The 15647-nt window shown below is 56.3% G+C and overlaps 2 protein-coding genes across 2 annotated transcripts; both read right to left on the bottom strand.

Annotated features, from left to right (window-relative positions):
• Positions 1-1636: 1636 nt before the first annotated feature.
• LOC149913056 (uncharacterized) lies at positions 1637-6909 on the bottom strand. The gene is made up of 3 exons (XM_090130686.1): positions 6245-6909; positions 6065-6125; positions 1637-5459 (listed from the first exon to the last, which is right to left on the bottom strand). Exons 1-3 carry the CDS (start codon positions 6350-6352, stop codon positions 3892-3894), a joined length of 1737 nt encoding a protein of 578 aa, XP_089986812.1. The 5' UTR covers positions 6353-6909; the 3' UTR covers positions 1637-3891.
• A 4702-nt stretch (positions 6910-11611) lies between these two features.
• Positions 11612-15541, bottom strand: LOC149913055 (uncharacterized). The gene is made up of 3 exons (XM_090130682.1): positions 14865-15541; positions 14685-14745; positions 11612-14079 (listed from the first exon to the last, which is right to left on the bottom strand). Exons 1-3 carry the CDS (start codon positions 14970-14972, stop codon positions 12512-12514), a joined length of 1737 nt encoding a protein of 578 aa, XP_089986808.1. The 5' UTR covers positions 14973-15541; the 3' UTR covers positions 11612-12511.
• Positions 15542-15647: the final 106 nt, after the last annotated feature.

Genomic DNA, 15647 nt, shown 5'->3' with positions numbered 1-15647 from the left:
TGGCCTGGACAGGTACACCCTCCTTTGGGTAAGAAACTGGCTAGAGGGCCGTGCTCAACGGGTGGTGGTTAATGGAGTGAAGTCCAGCTGGCGATCTGTTTCAATTGGTGTCCCCCAGGGGTCGGTACTGGGGCCTATCTTGTTTGATGTCTTTATTGACGACCTAGATGAGGGGATTGAGTGTACCCTCAGTAAGTCTGCAGATGGCACCAAGTTGGGAGGTGGTGTGGATCTGCCTGAGGGTAGGGAGGCCCTTCAGAGGGACTTAGATAAGCTGCATCGCTGGGCTGGGGTGAATGGAATGAGGCCTTCCAACAAGGCCAAGTGCCGGGTGCCGGGTCCTGCACTTTGGCCACGACAACCCCATGCAGCGCTATAGGCTTGGGGACGAGTGGCTGGATGACTGTGAAGAGGAAAGGGACCTGGGGGTGTTGGTTGATGCTCGGCTGAACATGAGCCGACAGTGTGCCCAGGTGGCCAAGAGGGCCAACGGCATCCTGGCCTGCATTAGAAATAGTGTGGCCAGCAGGAGCAGGGAGGTGATCATCCCCCTGTACTCAGCTCTGGTGAGGCCGCACCTCAAGTACTGTGTTCAGTTCAGTCCCTCACTACAGGAAAGACATTGAGGCCCTGGAGCGTGTCCAGAGAAGGGCAACTGAACTGGTGAGGGGTCTGGAGCACAAGTCTTATGAGGAGCGGCTGAGGGAGCTGGGATTGTTTAGCCTGGAGAAGAGGAGGCTCAAGGGAGACCTCATTGCACTCTACAACTTCCTGAAGGGAGGTTGTGGTGAAGAGGGGTTTGGCCTCTTCTCCCAGGCAACGAACAGGACCCGGGGAAATGGCCGCAAGTTGTACCAGAAGAGGTTGAGGTTGGACTTAAGAAGGAAGAACTTCTTCTCTCAGAGAGTGGTCAGGCACTGGAATGGCCTGCCAAGGGAGGTGGTGGAGCCGCCATCTCTGGCAGTGTTCAAGAGGCGTCTGGACGAGGAGCTGCGAGATATGGTTTAGTAGCTTGTGGTAGCAGTGGTAGTGTGAAGACGGTGGGACTAGATGATGTTATGGGTTGTTTCCAACCTTGTGATTCGATGATTCTATGATCATCTGAGAGCCACATCTGAGTGCTGCAGCGATGAGACGCGGTGTGCCACGCCACAGCTTCTGCTGCTGCAGATCCCAGACAAGGCACCAATGGGAAGAGCCCTGATGCAACCTGGGCTCGAGCTGGCTTCCCCTCCATGGTGTCTACAGCACAGCGCGCTCCTTGGGGCAGGCAGGCATGATTTAATGCCGGGACACTCTGCAGCTGAGGTCCTGGGCGGTGACACTGAGTCAACAAGGACAGGGGAGAGGGGACTCGGAGGGATGCTGGCTGCACAGACCTGCAACACCGACTCCTTCAGCGAGGGTCCCTATGGGTGCTCTTAGCCTGGCACCACCACGGCCCCGCACCTCGCACACCCCTCCAGGCACCGCTAGGCACACCCCTACCCCATGGCTGGGGCACAGCACCCCCTGCTGCCCCCAGCTGTTGGAGGAACATCGCTCCTACAGAGCGTAGGTGGTGGGAGTGTATACCCTTGCAAAAGGAGGCCTGGCTGTGGACAGCAGTGAGAAATGGAGCATCTGGAGACTGGGAGGAGCAGGTGACCCTGGCCTGCGTCCTGCCACTGCTTAGTAGAAGGGCTGCTGTGAGCCAGAGCTCCTGGGGTGCCCTCTGCCGTTCAGAGGGGCACTCGCTGCATCCTGTTTAGTCTTCCTTGAGCCTGGAGTTTCTCCAAGCCCCAAAGTCTTCCTGAGCGTGAGCTCATGCCTTTGGGCAAACACTCTTGCGTGCCTTGTGGGAGACAGGAGGCCAGAGGGGTGACGTGTGTCATAGAAACAGGGCTGGGAGCTCCTTCCAGCAAACTTGTCTCAGCGTTGCTCAGCCCCCAAGACAGCAGCCGTCTGGCTGGGCCCCCAGAGCAGTTCCCAGGAGGAACGTGGGCATCTCACACTGGCAGGTAAAAAGGGCATAGCTCCCTTTTTTTGGTGGGGAAGCAGAGTGACCAACTGGTCTGTACCTGTGCACGCCAGGGAGTCAGAAAACAGTCCATGGAATCATAGGAGCATAGAACTGTAGAATCATAGAATGTCCCGGGTTGAAAGGGACCTCAAAGATCGTCTAGTTTCAACCACCCTGCTATGTGCAGGGCCTCCAACCTCCAGACCAGGCTGCCCGGAGCTACATCCAGCCTGGCCTTAAATGCTTCCAGGGATGAGGCATACACAGTCTCACTGGGCAACCCGTTCCAGTGCGTCACCACCCTCACAGAATCACCCATCTTCCTCCTAATAGCTAATCTAAGCCTCCCCTTTTCTTAGTTTAAAACCATTCCCCCTTGTCCTGTCACTATCAACTCATGGAAACAGTTGTTCCCCGTCCTGTTTATACGCTCCCTTCAAGTTCTGGAAGGCCACAATGAGGTCTCTCTGCAGCCTTCTCCAAGCTAAACAAACCCAGTTCCCTCAACCTTTCTTCGTAGGAGAGGTGCTCCAGCCCTCTGATCATCTTAGTGGCCCTCCTCGGGACCCGCTCCAAGAGTTCCACGTCCTCCTTGTGCTGAAGGTCCCAGGCCTGGACGCAGTACTCCAGATGGGGCCTCACAGGAGCCGAGTAGAGGGGGACAATCACCTCCCTCCCCCTGCTGGCCACCCCTTCTTTAATGCAGCCCAGGATATAGCTGACCTTCTGGGCTGCCTAAGAGAACAGAAGGTACTGTCAGATAACGGGGAGTGACCGGAAGCCACGTCAGCAATGTGAGAACCCAATTCTTCCCATATGCACTGTGTGGCCAGTGCAAGGGAGGACCTGGCAGCTGCCCATCCTGGGAGGGCAATAGATGCTACTCTGCGTGCAGCCGTGTTCCCTGCTTCATGCTGCCTTCCCCAGTCCCACAGACCAGGCAGGGCTGACTCCAGGATCACAAGCCAGGGTGAGCCAAAGGACTTGCCCTGAACCACCACAAGCCTGCCTGCCTGCAGAAGGAGCCAACAGCTGTGGGAGCCTGCAGACCCCTCACAGCATCAGATAGTGCAGGACTTGGTGCTGTGCCTCCAGATGAGTCACAGAGACCCCAGGCTGCCCACCATGGGGGCAGGCCAGGGGGAAGGAGAAGCTCCAGCCAACTTGCCGGGGCTTATCCTCATCTGCACGTCCTCCTGTGGGACAGCACACCTTCCCTGGTACTCCTGAGCCCATCTCCCCCCTCAATCCCCAGGGAGGCCCCCATAGAAAAAAGCTCTTTGGCACAAGTAGGTATTTTTGTATTTATTTAGGGGGAAAAATAGGCTTTTTGTACAGAAAGCGTGCCACTGAGCCCGGCCCTTCCTCTCGTATGTGCCTTGCAAAGCTGTCTTGACAGTCTTGGCACGTTTGCTCTATTCTTAGAGCTTCCCGAGCTTCTGTGCCTTGTTGCCTTTAGCTTTTCCATGACAAGTGCATCTCCTTGGAGACACTGCTAAGCTGTTGCTTGTGCTTGAGATAACTGTAAGGTAGTGGCTAAAACTTGCGAGTTAGGTGGTAGTGATGGGAAAATAAGTTTCAGTGCCTGTTAATACCTATCGGGCTGGGTAGATCTGCCAAATATTAAGAGTAAATCGCCCAGTGAACCAGTCTGAGTAGCTTGAACTGATGGTTCTTGCCAGACTGGGCTTCTGCCATAGACTCTGGTGTTAGCAGTCTCTGTGAGAGGTGCTCCTCTCTCCTGTCAACTCTAGAGGGGGGCATAGACCTGAGCTTGACTTGAGTCCATGCTCCTCTGGTTATAAACGCCCAAACATGCTGACAGAATGTAGGGGCTGGCGTGACTTTCAATTTCCTTGCTTGAGTTTGGCCACAGATGACTGACTCTATCATTCTCTGATTCTCCCCTTGCAGGCAAGGTGGACGTGCTTAGAGACAGAGATCCGCAGCGTTGCAGGAATCGGGAATATCTTCCCCCAGACCGTCTTGCTAGTTGGTGCAGCCACAGGGTCGCAGTCAGGGTCACCGCAGGCATTTAACAGTGAGCTGCGGTAGGTGGTGGTGGTCTGTTGCACTCCACGGAATGTTCGCCTGACAGGCTGAAAGCCGTTGCATTCCGCTCTGGCACTCCAGGTGCTCTCGCCTCTGCTAGGGCACTTCTCATCTCTTTTGGGGCCTGCCTCAGCCCAAGGTGCCTCGGATGGTGCAGTCACATATGTGCTGGCAGATTCTTCCTCCTGGGACACAGCTGGACTGCCTGAGATGAGGCGGTTCCCAAGGCGCTCCAGCTTCATGGAGCGGATGTGCAGCTCCAGGCCCTCGCGCTTCTCCTCATTCAGGAACAGAGCTGGAGGGCTGTGGAAGTATCTGCGAGCCAGCTGGGATCTTACTGCCCTTTTGCCAGCTGGGTGGGTGAGGAGAGCCTCACGCTGTTGCTGCATGGACTTCCGCACTGCCACAGGGAAGCACTTAAGCTTTACCTCCAGGCATTTTCTGGCCGTGTGCATGGAGAGCTCCCCAAAAGTGGCCTGACTGAGCTGCAGCTTGGAGATGGTGGCAAGTGCTGCCCTGCGGCGCTGGCTGCTGGCTTTGATGTCAGTCACACGCAGGCCTGTAGAGTCCGTTTGACAGCTGACGTCCTTTCGCAGCGATGTGCTGGCAGGGCTAGGAAGCGCTGCGGTAGCCGTGGGACGTTCTTGCTTGTGGCTCGGAGGCAAAGGAATCTTTGCCGACTCCTTGGGGCGGCACTGCTGCTCCTTCCTGGGATGCCCCTGCTGCTCAGCCTGGCCCTGGAAATGAGCTTTCCGCCGGATGACCTTCCCGGTTAGACCCACATTCCGGGGAAGCAGAAGACCAGGGGGACATGGCACCAGCCGGTACATGGAGAGCTCCGTAGGGTTGGGTTCGCCCCACTTTCTTATCTCTTGCTTCTTGAGAATGTTGTCTGTGATGCAGTCAGCCTTGGCCTGCAGCGAGGGGCACAGGCTTCGCCGCAGCAGAGGCTGGGTCTGCCCTGGCTTGATAAGCTTGGGCAGGATGCGGCGGCATTGTTTTCCCCAAGCCTGCTGCTGGGAGAGCAAGAGCTTTTGGGGCAGGCTCCCCAGTTGCACTTCCAGGCTTTTCCGGGCCACATGCATCTTGAGGTCTGCGTGGGTTTCAGCGCTCCATGCGGCTCCAGGGGAGCAGACTGTGCTGGGCACGTTCAAGGACTCGACCTTGCCTTTCCCGGGACAGCTCTGGACCTCAGGGGAGCTGCAGTACTGGCATGACAGGCTGTTCCACTCCGCCAGCTCCTCCAGGTCCCTCCAGGCCGCCTGCAGGAAGCCAGAACCCAGCACAGGCCTGCGCTCAGGCAACCCTGACAGAACCAGCTGCTGGAGCTCCTGGTCAGCCTCACTGCAGGGGCACCGTGGCTCGCACTGGGGGCTCCTGTGCCCAGCCAACTGACTCTCGGCACCTGTAAAACAGGGAAGGTCCATGAGCCACAGCGGGACAGGGTCTCCAGAGATGCTCTGGGCCAGGCACGTCCTTTTTTAATAGAAGACTGTTAGCTTTCATCCAACAACCACCACATTTTTAGGGCGCATGCTCTAGGAGGTGAGACCACAAGTTGTAATTTCTCAGAATTACGGCCCATTTCCTTGGACTGTAAAGAATATGTATGTGTTATGTCTTTAATAAGTATGTAACCACTGCTCTTCTCGGTGTGCGAGTTAGAAGGAGATACGCCCTCGCACCCGGCGCTGTAATAAACATAGCTGCTTTATAACCTCACGTGGGCTATAGAGTTTGATTCCGCACATCAGTAGTTTCCATGGAAATAAATAGGAGGCATTACTTTCAGGGCAACTCATGTATAGGCAGCCCAAGACAATTCCTACTCATGCAATGCAGCCCAGACAAGCCAAAAAGTTTGGACGTCCGTGCCCTGGGCCCATCTGGCCAGGATATATTGCACCAGGTTCTGGGCCAGGGCTCGGCTGCTCCCTGAGGCTCAGCCCGGCCTGGGGATGGATGCTCCCGGGCAAGTCTGGGGCACGGCCTGACTGTCAGAGGACCTACCTGGCTCCGGTGCCGCTGCTCGCTGCCACCATTTTCTCCTCCACAGGCGCTGTCTGGCGGCCTGCGGACACATGGACATGACTCAGTCACACTCCTGGGTGGTCCCGCAGAACTGCTCCCGACTCCCCCAGCCCCAAGTCCCCCAGCCAGAAGTCACCCCCACCCTCAAATCTCCCCTACCTGCAGGCATTGGATCACGGTGAGCAGGAAGACTCTGGCCACCAGGAACAGGAGGCCATGGAGAAGGACAAGGGTTACGGGGACAAAGAGAGAGCTGTCGACAACCATCGCTAAACGCCGGTCACGACCGCAATGGCAGAGGTGGGACCACCCCTCTGAACTCACAGCTCGAGCATGCTGACATCACAATGCTGCCCACTCGCCCTCGGAACCATGACACGCCACGGGGCGGAGCATGAGCGTGGGCACTCTGCCTCCACAGAATCACAGAATCACAGAATTGGCAGGGTTGGAAGGGACCTCAAGGATCATGAATCTCCAACCCCCCTGCCACATGCAGGGCCACCAACCATTCCACCTAATGCTAGACCAGACTGCCCAGGGCCCCATCCAATCTGGCTTTGAACACCTCCAGGGACGGGGCATCCACAACCTCCCTGGGCAGCCTGTTCCAGTACCTCACCACTCTCTCTGTAAAGAATTTCCCCCTGACGTCCAACCTAAATCTCCCTTCCCTCAGCTTAAAACCATTTCCCCTTGTCCTGCTGTCACTCACCCTTTCAAAGAGATGATTCCCCTCCTCTTTGTAGGCTCCCTTTAGGTACTGAAAGGCTGCAATGAGGTCACCCCGCAGCCTTCTTTTCTCCAGGCTGAACAAGCCCAGCTCCCTCAGCCTGTCCTCATAGGGGAGGTGCTCCAGTCCCCTGATCATCTTTGTGGCCCTCCTCTGGACCCTCTCCAACAGCTCCCTGTCTTTCTTGTACTGGGGGCTCCAGACCTGGACGCAGTATTCCAGATGGGGCCTCACAAGAGCAGAGTAGAGGGGAACAATCACCTCTCTGTCCCTGCTGGCCACCCCTCTTCTGATGGAGCCCAGGATCCCATTTGCCTTCCGAGCCACAAGGGCACACTGCTGGCTCATGTTAAGTTTTTCATCTACCAAGACCCCCAGGTCCTTCTCCACAGGGCTGCTCTCAAGGACCTCTCCTTCCAGTCTGTAGGGATGCTTGGGATTCCTCCGGCCCAAGTGCAAAACTCTGCACTTTGCCGTGTTGAACCTCATCAGGTTCACCCGGGCCCACCTTTCTAGCCTCTCGAGGTCCCTCTGAATGGCATCCCGTCCTTCAACCGTGTCTACCACACCACTCAGCTTGGTGTCGTCAGCAAACTTGCTGAGGGTGCACTCAATTCCGTCATCGATGTCATTGATAAAGATGTTAAAGAGCACCGGTCCCAAGACAGATCCCTGGGGGACGCCGCTCGTTACCAGCCTCCACCTGGACATAGAGCCATTGATGACCACTCTCTGTCTGCGGCCTTTCAACCAGTTTCTTATCCATCGAGTGGTCCACCCATCAAATCCACATCCCTCCAGTTTGGAGAGAAGGATGTGGTGGGGGACCATGTCAAAGGCCTTGCTCAAATCCAGGTAAATGACATCAGTCGCCTTTCCCTTGTCCACCAATGCCGTCACTCCATCATAAAAGGCCACCAGATTGGTCAAGCATGACCTTCCCCTGGTGAAGCCGTGCTGGCTGCCACGGATCACACACCCTTTCCTCATGTGATCAAGCATGTCATCCAGGATTATCTGTTCCATGATCTTCCCAGGCACAGAGGTGAGACTCACCGGCCTGTAGTTCCCGGGGTCCTCCTTGCTCCCTTTCTTGTAAATGGGAGTGACGTGACCCTTCCTCCAGTCATCCGGGACCACACCAGACAGCCACGACTTCTCAAATATGATGGAGAGCGGCTCGGCAACCACCTCAGCCAGCTCCTTCAGAACCCTGGGATGCACGCCATCCGGCCCCATAGACTTGTACACATTCAGTCTCATGAGGCGGTCTCGGACCTGCTCTGTCCTCACAGCGGGGGGGGATTTACCACCCCAGTCCCCACCCAGAGGTGTAGGGATGCAGGGCTCAGGGACGGAAGGAGTACTGGAGTCCTGGCTGCCAGTGAAGACCGAGGCAAAGAACTCATTCAGTACCTCGGCCTTCTCTTCGTCCGTTGAAACCAGTTCTCCTTTTATGTTTACCAAAGGAGGTACACTCGCTTTGGCCTGTCTCTTCTGGCTAATGTACCTATAGAAAGTCTTCCTGTTGTTCTTCACGTCCCTCGCCAAGTTCAGTTCTACCTGCGCCTTGGCTTTCCTGATCCCACATCTGCAAGTCCAGACAACATCCCTGTATTCTTCCCAGGTGGCACGTCCTTGTTTCCAGAGTTTGTACACACCTTTCTTCACCCTCAGCAGGTCCTTACTGAGCCACGCCAGCATTCTCCCTCCTCTGCCCGCTTTCTTGTTCAGTGGGACAGAGAGTTCTTGCGCTCTTAGGAAGGCATCCTTGAAGAGTAACCAGCTCTCTTCAGCATTTTTGTTTTTAAAGAGAGCATCCCAGGGGATCTCAGCCAACAGTCCATTGAACAACTTAAAGTTTGCTCTCCCAAAGTTCAGGGTCCTGATGCCACTCTTCACCAGGCCCACAGTTCTCGAGATCACAAGCTCAACCAGAGCGTGGTCACTGCAACCCAGGCTGCCTCCAACCTTAACACCATTAATTATATCCTCCACATTGGTGAGCAGCAGGTCCAGCAGCGCTTCACCTCTGGTCGGTCTGTCCAACACCTGGACCAGAAAGTTATCATCAACACATTCCAAGAGCCTCCTGGACCTCTTGCAACTCGCCGTGTGATCTATCCAGGAGATATCCGGATGGTTGAAGTCCCCCATCAGGACAAGAGCCCGTGAGCACGAAGCCTCCTGCATCTGAAGCAAGAAAGCCTCGTCAACAGTCTCCCCTTGATCAGGTGGCCTATAGCATACTCCTATCACCAGCTGGCCTTTGTTAGACCCATTCCTAATTCTAACCCACAGGCTCTCAACCTGATCATGACTGTTTCTCAGAGGAAGCTCCTCACAGTCTATCCACTCTTGGACATAGAGGGCTACTCCCCCACCCTTCCTACCTAGCCTATCTCTTCTAAAGAGCCGATAGCCCTCAATGGTGGTATTCCAGTTATGGGAATCATCCCACCACGTTTCCGTGATAGCAACAAGGTCGTAATTTTCTAAGCACATCACGGTTTCCAACTCATCCTGCTTGTTTCCCAGGCTGCGTGCATTAGTATAAAGGCACTTCAGCTCGGCTTTCCGTCGCACCGCCTTTATAGATGGTCTAGGTTCCCCTAGAACAGCAGCATCCCCAACACCCCCCTGCCCCAGTCCATCCCTTCGTACTTGACTGTCGTCGCCCAGCAGGTTCGGTACGAGCCCTGGAATGACTCGCTCAAGCTCGACATCCCTGATTTTGCTCCCTTCCCCCTTCATACCTAGTTTAAAGACCTGTCAATGAGTCCTGCTAGTTCCTCAGCTAAGATCCTCCTCCCCCTCAGAGACAGACTACTTTCATTTGCTGCCATCATGCCAGGTGCTGAGTAAGTTTCCCCATGGTCAAAAAAACCAAAATCCCTGGATTTGCACCAACTTTTGAGCCATTTATTTATGAGGTGTGTTTTTTGGTATCTCTCGGTATCCCGCCCTGCCACTGAAGGTATGGAAGAAAACACCACCTGCACACCCGCTCCCTCAACTACCCACCCCAGTCCCCTGAAGTCTTTCTTGATAGCTCTGAGACTCCTCTCTGCAACTTTGTCACTGCCAGCCTGGATTATCAATAACGGGTAATAATCGGAAGGGCGAATCAGACCAGGAAGTCTCCTAGAAATGTCTCTGACCCGTGCCCCAGGGAGGCAGCAGACCTCCCTGCGGGTAGGGTCAGGCCGACATATAGGACCTTCCGTTCCTCTCAGCAGGGAGTCTCCTACAACAACCACCCTTCTGTCCTTCCGGGCAGAGGCAGTCTTGAGGCGTGGGGCCAAGTGCTTTTCCCGAGGCAACCTCACAGGTTGACCTCCCCCTACATCCCCACTCACCTCTCCCTCGAGTTCCAGGGCCTCAAACCTATTACTCAGAGGCACCTGGGGAGCCGAGGATGGTCGGGATGGGGGACGCCTACTTTGTCGAGCCGGTATATGTTTCCACTCCTCCCCCTTTCTTGAATTGTTCTTAGGAGGAGGAGAGGACAGGAGGCTCACTGCAGCACCGTCAGCCCGCCGGCTCCCCGCACCCACATGCCGCTTCCCCTCTCCCACCTGTTTACGAGGCAGGGGGGGGTGACGTGCTCCACATGATGCCTCAGTTATGCGCCCAGATCTCGGGGCCGATAGGGACTGGCACCACCAGTCAATCTCCTTCTCACACTCTTTTATGGTCCTCAGCCTCTCTACCTCCTCTTTCAGGTCAACCACAAGGCTGAGTAAGTCATGCAGTTGGTCACATCTTATACATTTACCACTGTCATCACCCAGCACTGCAAAGGCCAGGCTCTGGCACTCATGACAGCCAGCGACCTGTGTACTAGCATCTCACGTTGGGGCCTCAGTCTGAGTCTCCACACTCTTTATGGCCGCAGTCTTCTTTCTGCGGGAGCATGGGACTTCCGCCTGGGACTCCACAATTCTTGTGCTATTAGCCTTCCTCCGGGGTGCAGGCATTGAAAACCAGCAGGCACACCAACACTATTAGATAGCCTTAACGGGGTGTGCCTGATCAGGCCCGCCCTGCTGCCGGTAGTGCTGGCACTACCCCCGCACCGTTGCCGGGTCGTTAACAGGAGCCCCCGCACTTAACACTCAACCTGGCAATGAAAACCGCCCTTGCTGGGGAGTTCCGTGCAGGAGTGGCTTACTGATTCTCCTCGACAGATAAGCCCAGGTGTTTCCCACACACCTTCTCTGGTGGGCAGCGACGCGTCGCTGCCCTCCCCGAGGCTTGTTAAAGCAAGAAGGGGTGGGTGCGGAACCGTTGCCATGGCAACGCCCCCGCCGCGACGTCCGCTCTCGCGAAAACTGCCCGGCCGAGAGCTACCCGGCTACTCTGCTCTCTCGGGGATCCCTGAGTGAGGGAACCGACCGAAACCCCCTTGTACCTCGCGATCAGTCGCTGCGCTTCTGGCAGGACCAGCTCCGAAGCGGCGATCCTCGGCAATCAAGGGCTTCTTCCGGGTTTGCGCCCGTTTAAATCTCCCGCCGTTGCCCTGGCAACGGCCCCGCCGCGACGTCCGCTCTCGCGAGAACTGCCCGGCCGAGAGCTACCCGGCTACTCTGCTCTCTCGGGGATCCCTGAGTGAGGGAACCGACCGAAACCCCCTTGTACCTCGCGATCAGTCGCTGCGCTTCTGGCAGGACCAGCTCCGAAGCGGCGATCCTCGGCAATCAAGGGCTTCTTCCGGGTTTGCGCCCGTTTAAATCTCCCGCCGTTGCCCTGGCAACGGCCCCGCCGCGACGTCCGCTCTCGCGAGAACTGCCCGGCCGAGAGCTACCCGGCTACTCTGCTCTCTCGGGGATCCCTGAGTGAGGGAACCGACCGAAACCCCCTTGTACCTCGCGATCAGTCGCTGCGCTTCTGGCTGAACCAGCTCCGAAGCGGCGATCCTCGGCAATCCAGGGGGCAGGCCAGGGGGAAGGAGAAGCTCCAGCCAACTTGCCGGGGCTTATCCTCATCTGCACGTCCTCCTGTGGGACAGCACACCTTCCCTGGTACTCCTGAGCCCATCTCCCCCCTCAATCCCCAGGGAGGCCCCCATAGAAAAAAGCTCTTTGGCACAAGTAGGTATTTTTGTATTTATTTAGGGGGAAAAATAGGCTTTTTGTACAGAAAGCGTGCCACTGAGCCCGGCCCTTCCTCTCGTATGTGCCTTGCAAAGCTGTCTTGACAGTCTTGGCACGTTTGCTCTATTCTTAGAGCTTCCCGAGCTTCTGTGCCTTGTTGCCTTTAGCTTTTCCATGACAAGTGCATCTCCTTGGAGACACTGCTAAGCTGTTGCTTGTGCTTGAGATAACTGTAAGGTAGTGGCTAAAACTTGCGAGTTAGGTGGTAGTGATGGGAAAATAAGTTTCAGTGCCTGTTAATACCTATCGGGCTGGGTAGATCTGCCAAATATTAAGAGTAAATCGCCCAGTGAACCAGTCTGAGTAGCTTGAACTGATGGTTCTTGCCAGACTGGGCTTCTGCCATAGACTCTGGTGTTAGCAGTCTCTGTGAGAGGTGCTCCTCTCTCCTGTCAACTCTAGAGGGGGGCATAGACCTGAGCTTGACTTGAGTCCATGCTCCTCTGGTTATAAACGCCCAAACATGCTGACAGAATGTAGGGGCTGGCGTGACTTTCAATTTCCTTGCTTGAGTTTGGCCACAGATGACTGACTCTATCATTCTCTGATTCTCCCCTTGCAGGCAAGGTGGACGTGCTTAGAGACAGAGATCCGCAGCGTTGCAGGAATCGGGAATATCTTCCCCCAGACCGTCTTGCTAGTTGGTGCAGCCACAGGGTCGCAGTCAGGGTCACCGCAGGCATTTAACAGTGAGCTGCGGTAGGTGGTGGTGGTCTGTTGCACTCCACGGAATGTTCGCCTGACAGGCTGAAAGCCGTTGCATTCCGCTCTGGCACTCCAGGTGCTCTCGCCTCTGCTAGGGCACTTCTCATCTCTTTTGGGGCCTGCCTCAGCCCAAGGTGCCTCGGATGGTGCAGTCACATATGTGCTGGCAGATTCTTCCTCCTGGGACACAGCTGGACTGCCTGAGATGAGGCGGTTCCCAAGGCGCTCCAGCTTCATGGAGCGGATGTGCAGCTCCAGGCCCTCGCGCTTCTCCTCATTCAGGAACAGAGCTGGAGGGCTGTGGAAGTATCTGCGAGCCAGCTGGGATCTTACTGCCCTTTTGCCAGCTGGGTGGGTGAGGAGAGCCTCACGCTGTTGCTGCATGGACTTCCGCACTGCCACAGGGAAGCACTTAAGCTTTACCTCCAGGCATTTTCTGGCCGTGTGCATGGAGAGCTCCCCAAAAGTGGCCTGACTGAGCTGCAGCTTGGAGATGGTGGCAAGTGCTGCCCTGCGGCGCTGGCTGCTGGCTTTGATGTCAGTCACACGCAGGCCTGTAGAGTCCGTTTGACAGCTGACGTCCTTTCGCAGCGATGTGCTGGCAGGGCTAGGAAGCGCTGCGGTAGCCGTGGGACGTTCTTGCTTGTGGCTCGGAGGCAAAGGAATCTTTGCCGACTCCTTGGGGCGGCACTGCTGCTCCTTCCTGGGATGCCCCTGCTGCTCAGCCTGGCCCTGGAAATGAGCTTTCCGCCGGATGACCTTCCCGGTTAGACCCACATTCCGGGGAAGCAGAAGACCAGGGGGACATGGCACCAGCCGGTACATGGAGAGCTCCGTAGGGTTGGGTTCGCCCCACTTTCTTATCTCTTGCTTCTTGAGAATGTTGTCTGTGATGCAGTCAGCCTTGGCCTGCAGCGAGGGGCACAGGCTTCGCCGCAGCAGAGGCTGGGTCTGCCCTGGCTTGATAAGCTTGGGCAGGATGCGGCGGCATTGTTTTCCCCAAGCCTGCTGCTGGGAGAGCAAGAGCTTTTGGGGCAGGCTCCCCAGTTGCACTTCCAGGCTTTTCCGGGCCACATGCATCTTGAGGTCTGCGTGGGTTTCAGCGCTCCATGCAGCTCCAGGGGAGCAGACTGTGCTGGGCACGTTCAAGGACTCGACCTTGCCTTTCCCGGGACAGCTCTGGACCTCAGGGGAGCTGCAGTACTGGCATGACAGGCTGTTCCACTCCGCCAGCTCCTCCAGGTCCCTCCAGGCCGCCTGCAGGAAGCCAGAACCCAGCACAGGCCTGCGCTCAGGCAACCCTGACAGAACCAGCTGCTGGAGCTCCTGGTCAGCCTCACTGCAGGGGCACCGTGGCTCGCACTGGGGGCTCCTGTGCCCAGCCAACTGACTCTCGGCACCTGTAAAACAGGGAAGGTCCATGAGCCACAGCGGGACAGGGTCTCCAGAGATGCTCTGGGCCAGGCACGTCCTTTTTTAATAGAAGACTGTTAGCTTTCATCCAACAACCACCACATTTTTAGGGCGCATGCTCTAGGAGGTGAGACCACAAGTTGTAATTTCTCAGAATGACGGCCCATTTCCTTGGACTGTAAAGAATATGTATGTGTTATGTCTTTAATAAGTATGTAACCACTGCTCTTCTCGGTGTGCGAGTTAGAAGGAGATACGCCCTCGCACCCGGCGCTGTAATAAACATAGCTGCTTTATAACCTCACGTGGGCTATAGAGTTTGATTCCGCACATCAGTAGTTTCCATGGAAATAAATAGGAGGCATTACTTTCAGGGCAACTCATGTATAGGCAGCCCAAGACAATTCCTACTCATGCAATGCAGCCCAGACAAGCCAAAAAGTTTGGACGTCCGTGCCCTGGGCCCATCTGGCCAGGATATATTGCACCAGGTTCTGGGCCAGGGCTCGGCTGCTCCCTGAGGCTCAGCCCGGCCTGGGGATGGATGCTCCCGGGCAAGTCTGGGGCACGGCCTGACTGTCAGAGGACCTACCTGGCTCCGGTGCCGCTGCTCGCTGCCACCATTTTCTCCTCCACAGGTGCTGTCTGGCGGCCTGCGGACACATGGACATGACTCAGTCACACTCCTGGGTGGTCCCGCAGAACTGCTCCCGACTCCCCCAGCCCCAAGTCCCCCAGCCAGAAGTCACCCCCACCCTCAAATCTCCCCTACCTGCAGGCATTGGATCACGGTGAGCAGGAAGACTCTGGCCACCAGGAACAGGAGGCCATGGAGAAGGACAAGGGTTACGGGGACAAAGAGAGAGCTGTCGACAACCATCGCTAAACGCCGGTCACGACCGCAATGGCAGAGGTGGGACCACCCCTCTGAACTCACAGCTCGAGCATGCTGACATCACAATGCTGCCCACTCGCCCTCGGAACCATGACACGCCACGGGGCGGAGCATGAGCGTGGGCACTCTGCCTCCACAGAATCACAGAATCACAGAATTGGCAGGGTTGGAAGGGACCTCAAGGATCATGAATCTCCAACCCCCCTGCCACATGCAGGGCCACCAACCATTCCACCTAATGCTAGACCAGACTGCCCAGGGCCCCATCCAATCTGGCTTTGAACACCTCCAGGGACGGGGCATCCACAACCTCCCTGGGCAGCCTGTTCCAGTACCTCACCACTCTCTCTGTAAAGAATTTCCCCCTGACGTCCAACCTAAATCTCCCTTCCCTCAGCTTAAAACCATTTCCCCTTGTCCTGCTGTCACTCACCCTTTCAAAGAGATGATTCCCCTCCTCTTTGTAGGCTCCCTTTAGGTACTGAAAGGCTGCAATGAGGTCACCCCGCAGCCTTCTTTTCTCCAGGCTGAACAAGCCCAGCTCCCTCAGCCTGTCCTCATAGGGGAGGTGCTCCAGTCCCCTGATCATCTTTGTGGCCCTCCTCTGGACCCTCTCCAACAGCTCCCTGTCTTTCTTGTACTGGGGGCTCCAGACCTGGA

Source organism: Phasianus colchicus, chromosome Z (assembly GCF_987193195.1).
Source record: "Phasianus colchicus chromosome Z, bPhaCol1.hap1.1, whole genome shotgun sequence".
NCBI lineage: Eukaryota > Metazoa > Chordata > Aves > Galliformes > Phasianidae > Phasianus > Phasianus colchicus.
The sequence above is the reverse complement of the archived record's forward strand: the minus strand, read 5'-3'. Positions and strand labels throughout refer to the sequence as shown.

Coding starts and splice junctions, on each gene's coding strand:
- LOC149913055 (XM_090130682.1), bottom strand. CDS start 14,972: ATGGTTGTCGACAGCTCTCTCTTTGTCCCCGTAACCCTTGTCCTTCTC. Junction 14,746..14,864: donor CCGTGATCCAATGCCTGCAG/GTAGGGGAGATT, acceptor ATGTGTCCGCAG/GCCGCCAGACAGCACCTGTG. Junction 14,080..14,684: donor AGCAGCGGCACCGGAGCCAG/GTAGGTCCTCTG, acceptor CCTGTTTTACAG/GTGCCGAGAGTCAGTTGGCT.
- LOC149913056 (XM_090130686.1), bottom strand. CDS start 6,352: ATGGTTGTCGACAGCTCTCTCTTTGTCCCCGTAACCCTTGTCCTTCTC. Junction 6,126..6,244: donor CCGTGATCCAATGCCTGCAG/GTAGGGGAGATT, acceptor ATGTGTCCGCAG/GCCGCCAGACAGCGCCTGTG. Junction 5,460..6,064: donor AGCAGCGGCACCGGAGCCAG/GTAGGTCCTCTG, acceptor CCTGTTTTACAG/GTGCCGAGAGTCAGTTGGCT.